The sequence below is a fragment of the Talpa occidentalis genome, unplaced genomic scaffold (genome assembly GCF_014898055.3).
Source record: "Talpa occidentalis isolate TD23 unplaced genomic scaffold, MPIMG_talOcc4v2.1 talOcc4.8, whole genome shotgun sequence".
Lineage (NCBI taxonomy): Eukaryota > Metazoa > Chordata > Mammalia > Eulipotyphla > Talpidae > Talpa > Talpa occidentalis.
This window is the reverse complement of record NW_023605194.1, coordinates 42800064-42814534: the sequence shown is the minus strand read 5'-3', so window position 1 is coordinate 42814534 and position 14471 is coordinate 42800064. Positions and strand designations below refer to the sequence as shown.

Genomic DNA, 14471 nt, shown 5'->3' with positions numbered 1-14471 from the left:
CTGCAGAGAGTGGGCACAGCATGTGAACACCTACTGCTTACACGGCCCAGCACTCAGTGCTGGGTGGGGTGGGGGCGGGGTAGTGAGAAGCCTGCACAGGTGCATCTGCCTTGCTCCCATGAATCTCAAGCTTGTGGGGAAGCAGAAACGCAAGAGAAAAGATGGATGATGATTCCAAATATCTGCAAATGGGTTCAAAGCTGCTGTTTATGGTACAACAAGAGGAACCTATGACCTGGGGATAGTGGTCAGGCAAGGCCTTCCTCAGTTGCTGAAACTGGATTTTCCCTCCCATTGGCTCACCCTGCCCACTTCCTTCTGCACTCTGACCTCGCAGCAAAGGTCTGTCTCTCTCCAGTTGAGAGTGAATAACCAGACATGCTCCTCGCATGCTGCTGTGTACAACAGATATTTATGGAGTGCCAACTATATACCTGGGCATGTAGTAAACTCCAGCCAGGACTGTTCATCCCATCTCCAGATAGACTGAGGTAGAAAGGGCAAGGAGAGCCGTGGACCGCACATTGCATGAGGTAGCAATTGCTGTCTCTTCTGTCCAGCCCTGTATCTCCAGAGCCCAGAGCGGTGTGTGGCACATAGTAGATGCTCAGTAAATATCTGTTGAATCGATGAAGGACCTGACTCTACCCTCTCCTACTAGGGTGATATCTATGTGCTGTCCTCTCTGGACCGGGAGAAGAAGGACCACTATATCCTGACTGCCTTGGCCAAAGATAACCCTGGGGATAGAGCCAGCAACCGTCGAGAAAATTCAGTGCAGGTGAGGAGTACCAACCTGGACCAGGAACACCAGGGACAGGGGTTGTAAAGACAGCAAGCAAAGCCTTTTAGAGAATAACCATCGAGGAGCAGGAGCAGAGCCACCCAATACCCCCTCTGCCCCCCTCAGAGACGTGAAGACAGGAAGAGAAGGCAAGACTTAGCTGGGTGGGTTGCCGTGGCTGTGACTCAGGGATGTGGGGACTCTGTAGGAGAACTATCTCGTGCCAAACATCCCTGGGTCTCAACCAAATAGACCAGAGGCTCCACGTGGTCCTGTCTCCACCAGGTCCTACTGAAAGAGTCTAACAACAAACATAAAGCTATTGTCTTTATTTTTGTCTCTCAAAGAACATCAGTGAGGGGTCAGGTTCAGAGCCCATTCCTATTCCAGTTCTAGTGTCCACAGTTGTTCGAGTCCAGTGTCCCACCTTCTAAGCTCTCCAGCCCCACTTCTATTCAGGTCCCAAGCCCTGGCTCTTTGCTTTTCCTCTTTCTTCCCCCTTTTTTCTGCCTTCTCCAGTTCTGTCTTTCTGTATTCACTTCTCTCAGTCCTCCCTCTTCATAACTTAACCATCTGAAGAAAACTCTCCTGAAGGCCAGGAGGTGAGAAGCTGAATGGACAAAGAGAAATTCTCTTTCTCAGATGAGGGAAGGGGCCAGGCACACTTGCACATCTGCCTCCTGTCCCTGGCACACGGGCGTGTGCTGTGGAGTCAGAAGCTTCTGTGGAGTCAGAAGCTCCACTTGCCAAGCACACTGCACTTGTCACGTAACCTCCCTAGCCCCCAGTTGTCAAAACTGAAGTGGGGGGCATAATGAGAGGGAAGCAGTGATGATGCCCCACTTCCTGCACAGTGCATCTGGTCAGTCAGGGAGATGGGGGTTGAAAAATGTTTGTGCAGAGAGAGATTTTTAAAATCGCTGCCGTGAAGTGCTCTGAGTAGGATGCTGGCAGGCAGTGGCCAAGGAAGGAAAGGCCTCGTGGCCTGCTGTGTCCACAGGATCTGCCCTGGGCTATGGAGTCAGCAGAAGGAGCCAAGTTCCAGGCCAGACACAAATCCAAGTTAAGAATGGGCCTTGGGGGCAGGGGAGAGGGATATGTGTGGCAGAGTCACAGTCCAGCATTATGCTTCAGAGATTAGAGTCACATGCATAGGGCCCTGGAGCAAGGAGCCAAGGGCTGCCTAGGAGGAGGGTGAGGAGGGGCTTGCTGCAGGGCCCAGACACTGCTTACCTGTTAACCACAGTACAAGAGTACAGGCCGGGCACTGCACTGAGCATCTAGCACCCACCATCCCAGGTGAGCCTCACCAGCACTTTGAGAGGCACAGTGAGTCCTCACTTAGCATCATCAATAGGTTCTTGGAAACTGCACCTTTAAGCAGAAACAACTTGTCGTGAAAAACGAAACCAATTTCAGCGTAGGTAATTATGTTCCTGTGTATATTCATGATCACAAAAGCTTCACCAAACTTCTAAACAAAGACCCAAAACATTTCTAATATCAAAGAGTCATTTGTATTCATTCATTTTCCAGCCTGCTTATTCCAGAGTGGCCAGAGTCTATCCCAGCAGCTCTGGGTGCAGGGGCGGGAACCAACCCTGGACAGGATGATGCCCTTCCGTTGCAGGACATCCACCCCCCAACCCCACTCACATACCCCACACCCCCACCACTGACCCCTGTCCACCCATACACCACACACCACACACACACACACACACACACACACACACACGCGCGCGCGCCATGAGCCTCCACTCACAGAGTACCAGGAGACAACCCACACAGACATGGGAGAAGGTGCAGACTGCACACACAGGGGCCTGAGAGAGAAGTGTTTTTTCTTACTGATGTTATAACAAAATGGCATTGAAGGAAATGACAGTAATTGATAGTCAAGGACCTGCTCTAAGATAGTGTCCCAACAGACAGGCAAGGAAACAGCCTCAGAAAGTTAAATAAGCTGTAGGTCAGACTCCAACCCATTGGAGGCCATGCCAGGGCACACCTGTCCCTCTCCCTACCCCTCCCTCCTGTGTGAGAAGCTTGCGTAAAGCAGCCCCCCATATGCTTCTGACCTCTGACCTCAACCTCCCCCGCAGGTGATGATCCAGGTGTTGGATGTCAACGACTGCCGACCACAGTTCTCCAGGTCCCAGTTCAGCACGAGCGTGTATGAGAATGAGCCAGCTGGTACCTCGGTCATCACCATGATGGCCACTGACCAGGATGAGGGCTCCAATGGGGAGCTGGTCTACTCACTTGAGGGCCCTGGTGTGGGTATGTAGCCTGCTTCTCGGTCCTGATACCTTAAGGGGTGGGAGGGACAGGCTGCTATGCCTGTGGCCCAAGCCATGCCTTGCTCTCCTGCCCCACCTGCCAGATGCCTTCCACGTGGATATGGACTCAGGCCTAGTGACCACAACGCGGCCTCTGCAGTCCTATGAGAGATTCAACCTGACTGTGGTGGCCACGGATGGAGGACAGCCTGCACTCTGGGGCACCACCATGATCCTGGTGGAGGTCATCGATGTCAATGACAACCGGCCCGTCTTTGTGCGCCCACCCAACGGCACCATCCTCCACATCAGAGAGGTACCACTGTCCCCTGGGGCTCCACTCACCAACATCCCCTCCCAGATGTCCATGGCTGCAGTCACAGTGTGGAATGGCCAAAAGTCTCCCATTGGGAAGGTGGGGAAACTGAGGCCAGAGAAGGAGCAGACTCGACGGGTGTCAGTGTTCAGTACTCTGAACAGTGATAGTTAGTGTGGGCTGTGTTCACAGAAGACTCACGTGCAGCTCTGCCACTGACCAGCCAAATGACCTTGAGTGAGTGACTTCTCTGAGTTCATTTTTTCACCTGCACAATGGGGCTTATTAATAGTAGATGCCCCATCTCTTGCTCCACAATATCTGCCAAGGACAGTTTCCCCAGCCACCCACTTCCCCTATACTCGTCTCAAAATAAACGCACATGCCCCTTCCGTCTGTCTGTTGTCCTGCTGATACCCATGTGAAGACAGCCTAGGGTTGAGGATGGGCATCAAAATAAGAGCCAAGGGCAAATGACTGATATTCTGAAGTCGCCAATTGCTCTAAATTGCCATGTAGAGATAGGGACATCTCCTTGGTCTCCGACCCTTCCTCTCAGCACCAAAATGCTGCCTGGGGGGTTCAGGCAGCCTGGCGCTCCCCCTTGCTATTAATTAGATGTAACTGCCATTATGATCAGAGACTGGCAGACCATGCTGAGCCAACCACTTCTCAACTAAACGTCAAGAAACTTGCTCTTTCTCTTGTGTCCTGGGCAGCTTATCACGGGTCAGCATGTGATGTGTTGACTTAAATAAACTGAGTCAAGCAAAAGTAAGTGAGTTTATTAAAGAGTTAAGGTGCGTGACTCAAGCCCAGGAACAGCCTCCAGACAGCTCTGGGAAAGCTGCCCGGACTGAGCTCTTCGCTGAGAATGTTATAGTTTGCCAGGGAAACATTTCAAGGACTCAAGCAGGTGTCAGTTAATGTATCTGCTTGCTGCTGTCTCTGCACTGAGGAAAGCAGGGAGGGTGGTTCAAATCTACCCTCTCCATTTAGAGCCTTCTCTTCTGGGCCAGGAGCTGGCTTTTTGTTGTTGTTGACACAGCTTTTCGGCAAGGCCAGTCCAGCTGGGTCTTGGCTCTTTGATTTGCATGCCTTAGTTGAGACCAGGCAGTGGGGTATTTTGGGTTATCGCTTTCAGTTTACAGGTGTCAGTTCACTTTTTAAATATCTTAAACTAGAATTCAAGAGCCTGTCGTGCAGGTGTAGCAGGTGTAGTAGCATGGCCAGGCCACCTGATAAGTTAGTAACAGACTGGAACCCACGTATCTAGTCTCCATCCACCGTGTCATTTTACCTGCTTGTCTCCCAATTTCAGGCACCCCACTGGGTGGTTGCTGTTGTTTGGAGATACTAGAGCTCTGATTGGGGTGGCAGAGTGCAAGACAGACCAGAGAACAAAGGCTGGCTCTGGCCTTATCTTTTAGATTCTAGTCAGTCTTCTAAATCGCAGCACCCAGTGGAACCAGATGGATGGATGGGAGCAGCTCCTGAAGGATGGGCACCCTGAGCGGCAGGTCCCTCGCTGTGCTGTCAGTGGGCAGCAGCTTTGGCTGGGGGTGGGGGAGTGGGGAGGGGTGTTCTGGCAGATACTGACTACAGGAAAGTCCAACCAAGCCGACAGGAGTTCCTAACAGTGCTGGAAGGTGGCCATGGTAGCAAGGCGCTGCAGGCAGGCAGAAGGAACAAGAGTTCCATGGGGATTCTCTCAGATGTCCCAGGAGCCACCCTCCCGTCACGCCTCTAGGAGATCCCACTGCGCTCCAACGTGTACGAGGTCTACGCCACGGACAAGGACGAGGGCCTCAACGGGGCTGTGCGCTACAGCTTCCTGAGGACGGCAGGCAACCGAGACTGGGAGTATTTCACCATCGACGCTATCAGCGGCCTCATCCAGACTGTACAGCGCCTGGATCGCGAGACGCAAGCGGTGTACAGCGTAAGGGGTGGGGCCGACACAAGGACGGGGCCGACACAGCAGCGGGGCTGAGGGAGGGGCTTTCTTGGGGCCACAACTGCATAAGCAGTGCCTGGGAGGGTGATGACCTGGTGCACCCCCATACTCCCTACTGACTATATTCCTCTGCCCCCAGCTCATCCTGGTGGCCAGCGACCTGGGCCAGCCCGTGCCATATGAGACCATGCAGCCGCTGCAGGTCGCGCTGGAGGACATCGATGATAATGAACCCTTCTTCGTGAGGCCTCCAGTGAGTTTGCACATTCCCTGGGCCCAGCACGCCCACACAGGGACTCAGCGCCTGCAAGCACACACATGCACGCACTCCCATGCACGCACTCCCGTGCACACCAGGCTGTATGCACACACAGATGCTCCTGAAAACTCTGCATATATCTCACAGGATAGCTACATCCTGAGCAGCTACAATTCAAAGGCACTATGCAGAAGTCAAACAATGCTTGACTCATGGCGCTGACATTATCAGATTGGATATACACACACACACTAAAAATGAGTTCCGCCTTTTGGAGCTTGGGCTGAGCTCCTCATCTGTCAGATTCTGATGTATTTTCTAGCATTCACATGGAACATGATGTTCACTGGAGACTGTGCGTATGTGTGTGCACACACACACACATATACACATGCATGCAAACATCCATTCGGGTGCAGGGATACTTCAGACAACATACCAAGCCCAGCTCTACCCTCATGGAGGATGTCACTGAACAACACTCCCTGATGGCAAAGCTGGGGTGTCCCAGGCATAGCCCTTGCTCCCTTGAAGTTAGAGCAGTTCTGCTCCCCCCATAAGGCCTAGGCAATAAACCCCCTCAGCCCAGGAGCCAAGGTAGCACCTGGGGTACTCATGGGACTGGAAGATGGGACCTTCCTTCGGCTGCCTGTTGTGACATCCCCTCTCCCCTGCAGAAAGGCAGCCCCCAGTACCAGTTGCTGACAGTGCCTGAGCACTCCCCACGAGGCACCCTTGTGGGTAATGTGACAGGTGCCGTGGATGCTGATGAGGGCCCCAATGCCATCGTGTACTACTTCATTGCAGGTGGGTCCTGATGGGGCTACTGCTGTACCTACTCTGGGGCTGGAGGTGAGCCAGCTTGCTTGCCCTAGCACTGCCCCCTCACTCTGTGCCATGGTCCCACCCGCAGCTGGCAACGAAGAGAAAAACTTCCGTCTGCAGCCCGATGGGCGTCTGCTGGTGCTGAGGGACCTGGACCGAGAGCGCGAGGCTATCTTCTCCTTCATTATAAAGGCCTCAAGCAATCGTAGCTGGACACCTCCCCGTGGGCCGTCCTCTGTCTTCGACCTGGCCACTGACCTCACCCTGCAGGAAGTGCGCGTGGTGCTAGAGGACATCAATGACCAACCACCACGCTTCACCAAGGCTGAGTACACTGCAGGTGCAGGAGCCAGAGCCTGGGCCTGGGGTGTCTGTGGCCTCTGATGTGCCACTCATACCTGCCTGCCTGTTCCCACAGGAGTGGCCACCGATGCCAAGATGGGCTCGGAGTTGATCCAGGTGCTGGCCTTGGATGCAGACATTGGGAACAACAGTCTCGTCTTCTACAGCATCCTGGCCATCCACTACTTCCGTGCCCTTGCCAACGACTCTGAGGATGTGGGTCAGGTCTTCACCATGGGTAGGAACCTGGGTACACATGGGTGGCTTCCAGCCAACACTTCTGTCACTGTATGGACTGTAGTGTTAAGGAGACGGGGTCTGTAGGAGCACCACAAGGTATGGGGAGCCAGCCAGCAACGTCAGGCCTTCCATGCATCTGCCCTTCCATCCATCAGCCAGCCAATCAGTCATCCGTTGTGAATCCTTTATCCATCACCTATCATCTAGTCTCTAATTATTCACCTCTACACCTACTTACTCCTTTCTTCTTTCTCATTTCCTCATCCATCCATCCACCCATCTGTCCATCCAGCCCATCAGCCACTCCAACCATCCATCTCCAGTCACACAACTAAAAATCAGATTTCACCAGAAATCTCTAGAAAAATTGTAAGTTCTGGCAGCACAGGCTGCACTCTCCTGACAATACTTATTAGCCAATCCGAGGCCCACACACCACATGTGCAGCTGGGCATGTGTGCTCACTGTGCCCACCCCTCTGTCACCTTCGCCCTCCACCCTGCAAGCACTTGTGTCCGAGTTGCTGCAAGCCTGTTATATCCACTTGCTCTGACCCTTGCCCTTTCCTGGGGCATTTGAGGCACTGGGTGGCCCCTGAGCACCCTGCCTGGGGGCTCTTCCTGCAGGAAGTGTGGATGGCATCCTGCGCACCTTTGATCTCTTCATGGCCTACAGCCCTGGCTACTTTGTGGTGGACATTGTGGCCCGGGACCTAGCAGGCCACAACGACACAGCCATCATCGGCATCTACATCCTGAGGGACGACCAGCGCGTCAAGATCGTCATTAATGAGATTCCCGACCGTGTGCGTGGCTTCGAGGAGGAGTTCATCCGCCTGCTCTCCAACATCACTGGTGCCATCGTCAACACCGATGACGTGCAGGTGCCCCACGCGACCCACTCTGTGGCAAGGGATGATGGCGGGAGAAGGGATACTGGGCCAAAGCGGGAAAGGGCAGTGCAGAGAGCACAGGAACATAAAAGGGGCATATGCCCCTAGCCATGTCCTAGCTCCAGGGACTTGGTTAAGACCTTCTAGGTCTTCTGTCCTTGGTTTCCTCAGCTCTGAAGTGGATTAATAATAGTTTCTGGCCCAGGGCTGATGAAGTAATGGGCATCGTGCTCGATCCTCAGTGAGCATTCAGTAGTCATTGTACTAGTAGGGTAGGGCAGGAAGGGCCCCTAGGGAAGGCCTGACCGCCTCATCCAACCCTTTGCTCCTGTCCCCTCCTCATGATGCCTCTTCTCTCCCAGTTCCACGTGGACAAGAAGGGTCGGGTGAACTTCGCACAGACGGAACTGCTCATCCATGTGGTGAACCGCGATACCAACCGCATCCTGGACGTGGACCGGTGGGTGAGGCCTGTATTGAGACTGGTCTGCCTCCCTGTCCTGGCGTCTGGGAGGGGACCCACCAAAGGAGGCAGAGACAGCATCAGTGTGGCACTCCCCTCCAGAGAGAACACATGGAGGCAGGAGCAGAGCTCCAACCTGAGGCTTACTCTCCCCATCTAGAATGTGGCAGTATTACACCTTGAGGGTCAAATAGGATTCCTATATGAAGGGATGATGAGCCCTCTAAGACACAGTGCTACCCTCGCTGGGTGGACTTGAATCTTGCAAGGCTTGGTGCGAGGGTGAAATCTGGGGTTGAGGCAGGAACTGGGCAGACCCTCCTGAGTGGGGTAAGCTCTTAGAATGGCTGAGGACAGCAGCTCTGGCCCTGCCCCTCACCCAGGGTGATCCAGATGATCGACGAGAACAAGGAACAGCTGCGGAATCTTTTCCGGAACTACAATGTCCTGGACGTGCAGCCTGCCATCTCGGTCCGGCTACCTGATGACATGTCTGCCCTGCAGGTACCTCTGGTGGCACCCCCTCCTACAGCCCCTTTCCTGCCCCAGGCACCGTGCCTACTCATGCCTGACCCTGCTCCCTCAGATGGCGATCATTGTCTTGGCCATTCTCCTCTTCCTGGCTGCCATGCTCTTCATCCTCATGAACTGGTACTACAGGACTGTGTGAGTGACCTCTACCCACCCTGCCCTGATATAAGCCAACCACCCCCGTTCCTGTAACACAGTGGCAAGCAGGGCCTGTAGGTCCTGAGATGCCAGCCCAGTCCCAGCCTCCCTCACCAGACCCTCTCCTCCTCTCTCCAGACACAAGAGGAAGCTCAAAGCCATTGTGGCTGGCTCAGCAGGTGAGCAAGGACTATGATGGTTCTGGAGGTGAGAGGGCAGGAGGGAATCCTGGGGGCCTAGAGGGCCTGCCCAGGCTTCGCAAGTCTGGCTGAGGCTGTGGGCTGGCTCCCCCAACTGCAGCAAGTAAACCCCTGCCCTCCACATGCCAACCCTCCCCTCTGCAGGGAATCGAGGCTTCATCGACATCATGGACATGCCCAACACCAATAAGTATTCCTTTGATGGGTGAGTGGAGTGTAGCCTGCCAAGGGCCCGGGTGGGGTGGAGCATTCCTTGCTGCCAAGAGAAGTCCTTACCAGTGCAGAAGGGAAAGAGTGCCTGAAACCTGGGGTGTGTGCGCCCTCTGGTGGTCTGGTCACCCCTCCTCCAACCTCAGAAACTGTCCTGCAGGGTCCACACCCGACTGGGACAGACTTTGGACATGAGGTACAGAGTTATGCAGAGTAAGGTTTCTACACCAGGCTGACCTGGATTGACATGTCCTAGCAGGATCCCAGGGTAGGAGGAAGCACCCAGAGGTGCCATGGACAAGGGACCCAATTCTCATGGCCCTGAATCCCCAGCAATATGGTTTCCAGAGAAATGAGCAGAGGTTGGGGTGAGGCAGGAAGGGTAGCCACCCATTCAAGCTATCCTTCCTTACTCCACCCCACTCCTCACCCACAGGGCCAACCCCGTGTGGCTGGACCCTTTCTGCCGGAACCTGGAGCTGGCGGCCCAGGCAGAGCATGAGGATGACCTGCCAGAGAACCTGAGTGAGATCGCTGACCTGTGGAACAGCCCCACCCGAACCCATGTGAGCCTGGGGCAGGGGGCGGGCAATGATGCAGGATGGATGGAGGGGAGGAGGGAAGGTCAGGTCTTCACCACTGCTAGCCAGGGAGCTGCATTCTCCAGGAAATGATCCCTACCCTGTGTGTGCACCTGTTGTCTACCGCTGCTCCAATGAACGTCCCCTCTCTCCCCAGGGAACTTTTGGGCGCGAACCAGCAGCAGTCAAGCCTGATGATGACCGTTACTTGCGGGCAGCCATCCAGGAGTACGACAACATTGCCAAGCTGGGCCAGATCATTCGGGAAGGGCCCATTAAGGTGAGCCCTACCTGAAGGATCCTACCCCAACACACACACACACACACACACACACACACACGTGCACATCTGCACCCAAGCCCCTAGCTGATCTTGCACCCACTCCAAAGGATACAGGGAGGAGGGAGGGTGCTGGAAAACAGCTTTCTCCACCAGGACGGCTAGACATGCCCTCCACTGTGGCAACACCACCAGAGCAGAAAGAGGGGCCTGGGCTTAGGAACTGATAAAAGAGTTGCATCAGCCTATAGTGACTTCCAGGTCAGGGCTCCTCAGATTCTGGCTGGCCAGTGTCACCAGGCTCTGCTCCCGATCCTTCAGGATGAGAGGCCTGAGCATCCCTAGTCACCTTCCATCACTGCCCACCCCAGTTAGGGAAGGAAAGAGGGGTGGGGCTGGTGGGGGAGGGTTTAGGTGAGGGGTTGACCCTCTCCCTCCACCAGGGCTCGCTGCTGAAAGTGGTCTTAGAGGATTACCTGCGGCTCAAAAAGCTCTTTGCACAACGGATGGTGCAAAGAGCCTCCTCCTGCCACTCCTCCATCTCTGAGGTAGCTGGGTGGGCCAGGGAGCTGTGTGCTGTGCCCCAGTCCTGGGGGTGTTCGCTTTCTCACTTTCCTGTCACCCCTGCCCTCAGTGTCTCTGAAGCTCAGCAGCCAGGGTCACAGACAGCAATTGGGTGGAGGGTTCCAGGAAGTCAGAAGGTATGCTGCTTTCTGGGCTCTGCAGTGGGTTTTCCTGGAGAAAGGGTGGGCTGCAGGGCAGCATTTCTCAGATTCGAGAAGCCCAAAGAAGGTACCTTTGCAGGAATGGCCGCCAGGGTCAAGCATGTCTACAGATTTGCTAGTGATTCTGTCAACCCTTTACAAAGTCAGACTTTACCTAAGAACCCAGATTTCCAGCAGGGCCCCCATTTCCAACTGGAAGAGACTGTTCACACAGGAATGAGCACCAGTCGTGAGGCTCTGCTTTACCTACCTGCGGACACTCTCTACCTGGTCGGACGTAGAGTTGAGCCTGTGTATTCACAGGGAATGTACAAAATGAGAAAGATTCTTGTAGGAAGCCCATTCTCCCAAGAACACAGCTAAGTAGTCATGCGCTAACAATGTCAGAGGCTGGACAGGCCTGCCCCAGCAGGAGCCCAGAGTTTCTTGTGCAGTAAGTAAGGAAGAACCAAGCTGGGGCCATTTACCTGTTAAGCCCTAGGGCATGGCCCTGAGCATATGGGGGTCCCTGACCAAGGGGTGGTCCTGGCCTCTTGCAGCTGATCCAGACAGAGCTGGAGGAGGAGCCAGGGGAGCGCAGCCCAGGCCAGGGCAGCCTGCACTTCCACCACAAGCTGCCGACGGAGCTCAAGGGGCCCGACGGGATCCACATGGTGCACGGCAGCACAGGCACGCTGTTAGCCACTGACCTCAACAGCTTACCCGAGGATGACCAGAAGGGCCTGGGTCGCTCCCTGGAGACACTGACTGCAGCAGAGGCCAGTGCCTTCGAGCGCAATGCCCGCACAGAGTCCGCCAAATCCACGCCCCTGCACAAGCTTCGAGACGTGATCATGGAGAGCCCGCTGGAGATCACGGAGCTATGACCAGTTGGGAGCCTCAATAAGAGTGAGAGCCTGTCCCCCGCCCCCTCCCAGGGCAAGAACAGGGGCAGGGGCAGGGCCTCGGGGTATGGTCCCCGCCTCAGGACAGCTTTGGTTGCACCGCCTTAGCCTGGCCTGAGGCCCACATCAGCTGCACAGATCCACTTCGCCAGACGCTCATTCAGCATCTGATCTCTATCTTCATAAAATTTGTTATTTTTTTAAAAAAGCAAACAAAAATGTTAAGTGTCTAAGGACAAGGTAAGAAGGGTCACCTGGGACCAGAATCTGAGGACCAGCTCAGCCCAGGCTGAGGTGAAAGAGGCCAAGCAAGACCTCTTCCCCTCCCTACCCCCTCCCCTTCCCTTAAACAGCGCAGGAGTCCAACTCAACATCGGGGAGAGAGGCCTAGAGCTGGCGTCCCCTGCCTGGCCTTGACACCTGACTTCAGTTCAAGTCCCACTGCATTTCTGCCGCAACCCTGGCTGGACATCCAGGTAGGGGCAGTGAGTGATCCCCACCTCCCCACATGGACATGGTCAATGTCAGCAAACAGCATTTTCTCCATTTCACTGGCTTCCCAAATGTGCCCGGCTCCTAAAGAGAAATGACTGGTATTCCCTTGGGTTTGGAATGTAGAGTGTTGGTGTATGTTTCCCCCCTTTTCTTTTTTTTTTAAATTAAGCTGTTCCCGCAATGTTTTCCCCTTGGTTTTGTTTAACCGGTACTCACTGAACGTTTCTGGAATGGTCTGAATTTTAAAAAGAAAAGCAATTCACAAGGAACCGGCATGCACTCTGGCTCTGGTAAACTACTCGTGTGGTTGGGGGTGGGGGGAAGGGAATGGCACTGAAGGGCAGGGCAGATCTGGACCCCGCTTTCAGCCACTCTGTTGACCCACTACTGGTCCTGGCTCCCTTAGGCAGAACCAGGTGGGTTATTTTACTCACTTTCTTGTCGCCATGGAACTACTCGGTACTTACTGGGCACTTAAGGATCCATGGCCTTGAAGGTAGTCAAAAACCAAATCCTTCCGGCTGAGGTACCACAAAGGCACAGGTCTCGTTGACACAACTTTATTGTTAAATCACAAACTTTAGTGCAAAACAAAATTAAGTCCATTTAATAGCAACTGCACATCTTACTGGCTTTGCTTGCTGTCCCCCAGCAACCAGAAGTGAAACAGAAGGTGCAACAGGAGAGGAGGCAGGGCAACAGCAATGGCCCCCAGACAGCAGACCCTCTACCAGTTAGCCAGAGGCTTAGGAGCTTTCATCCACATTTATTTGAAAGGCAAAGTCAAAAAGAGCATCCACGAAAGGGGGAGGAGTTAGGTGGTCACGACTGCCCGGAGCAACGGTGGGCCCTGGGTGGCAGGGCAGAGGCAGCCACTAGAGCAAGCAGTAGGTGGTCACCACTGTCTACATACTCACACACAAAAGCCAGGACCTCCACAAAGAGTGAGCAGGTTACATTCAGGTAGATTTTCCCCTCCCATCCAAACCCACAGAAGCCCAAACAAGGCATCACCAAGGAAAGACCCAGGAAAGCTGAAAGGGTTGGCCTAGGACAGCAAACGCTAACCCTACCCAGGTCTGCTGAGCAGCCACTTCCAAAATTTCTATTATAGTAGGAACTATATTGTTTAAAAGTCTAATTATTTTAAGTTTCTGGTCTTTCATATAAAACCACCTTTGTTTTGCTTCTTTGTATAGCAACCAACACGCCCAGGAAGGGGAGGGGCCCTCCTTAGCGGAGGTCTCAGAAGCCCACGCCTGTGTCAGGACTCAGAGCAGGCCCCAGCAAAGATGATGGACACTTTCTGTCAAGAAGCTCTGGGTGGTGCCAGCAACTAGAGCCCACTCTCCAGGTAGACACCACGCTAGAGCAGGCTGAAAGACCTCAGTGCACAATAGGTCACCATCCATCTAGCAGAGAGAAAAGGGGACACTGAAGCAGCTATGTCAATGGCAGGCCAGGCGCCTCCCACACTGACAGCAATGCTACCATAAGGGAGATGAGAAATGAAGGTAAAGGGGTCCTATTTTATAACAAAGTCAATAGATCTGTGTGACTGTTCCTTTAGACACACAAGTAGGAAAAGATGGTGCAGGTTCTCCAAGATGGAACATTCCTTCTAGTTCCACACATGGCGTTTGCAATGCTCGACAGCCTGGCAGGAGAAAGAAAACCAGGCTTAGACTTTCACATGACAAATGCCATTTCAAACCCATTAAGTATATCAGACATCACCCCAAAATGGAACACATTATCTTGATGGTACTGGAAGCTGCAGACCTAGCAACCCTATCTGACTTAAAACTGGGCAGCATGTGGCATTAGGCAAGAGTTCAGAGCAGTAGAGGCAAAACCTTTTTTAGTGGTTTACAGGTAAGCACCCATGCATGTAGGGCCCAGAGCCCCAGCGTTCAGCAATTAAGCCGCCCAGAAGGCAAAAAATTCCTTCACCCAGCAGTCAGGTACACACTAGCTCGGGCTTGAGAATTTACCCAGATGGGTGGGAGGAACCAATTTTAGCAGCCAATAGTGGGGTAATGGCACAGTGCCTTACTATTCCTCTCC

General features: G+C 53.9%; 2 protein-coding genes across 7 annotated transcripts in view; one reads left to right on the top strand and one right to left on the bottom strand.

Annotated features, from left to right (window-relative positions):
* CDH23 (cadherin related 23) overlaps positions 1 to 12700 on the top strand; it is a 381721-nt gene extending 369021 nt beyond the window's left edge. For 3 of the 6 annotated variants that reach the window (XM_054690747.1, XM_054690749.1, XM_054690751.1), the window contains 17 exons: positions 662 to 781; positions 2890 to 3067; positions 3171 to 3382; positions 5133 to 5324; positions 5479 to 5592; positions 6276 to 6405; positions 6512 to 6763; positions 6842 to 7003; positions 7632 to 7888; positions 8260 to 8357; positions 8744 to 8864; positions 8947 to 9026; positions 9168 to 9208; positions 9374 to 9434; positions 9876 to 10005; positions 10178 to 10300; positions 11565 to 12700. In XM_054690747.1, coding sequence (XP_054546722.1) covers positions 662 to 781; positions 2890 to 3067; positions 3171 to 3382; positions 5133 to 5324; positions 5479 to 5592; positions 6276 to 6405; positions 6512 to 6763; positions 6842 to 7003; positions 7632 to 7888; positions 8260 to 8357; positions 8744 to 8864; positions 8947 to 9026; positions 9168 to 9208; positions 9374 to 9434; positions 9876 to 10005; positions 10178 to 10300; positions 11565 to 11891 — 2598 coding nt within the window. In that variant the 3' untranslated portion in view covers positions 11892 to 12700. Of the gene's footprint in view, positions 1 to 661; positions 782 to 2889; positions 3068 to 3170; positions 3383 to 5132; positions 5325 to 5478; positions 5593 to 6275; positions 6406 to 6511; positions 6764 to 6841; positions 7004 to 7631; positions 7889 to 8259; positions 8358 to 8743; positions 8865 to 8946; positions 9027 to 9167; positions 9209 to 9373; positions 9435 to 9875; positions 10006 to 10177; positions 10301 to 10743; positions 10849 to 11564 lie in introns of all 6 variants that reach the window. The other 3 variants (XR_008550123.1, XM_054690753.1, XM_054690748.1) reach the window with 3 other exon arrangements.
* A 228-nt stretch (positions 12701 to 12928) lies between these two features.
* The window catches only part of PSAP (prosaposin), a 30011-nt gene continuing 28468 nt past the window's right edge, over positions 12929 to 14471 (bottom strand). The window contains exon 14 of the mRNA XM_037495639.2: positions 12929 to 14061. Within this exon, the coding sequence (XP_037351536.1) occupies positions 14026 to 14061 (36 nt within the window). The 3' untranslated portion in view covers positions 12929 to 14025. The remainder of the gene's footprint in view (positions 14062 to 14471) is intronic.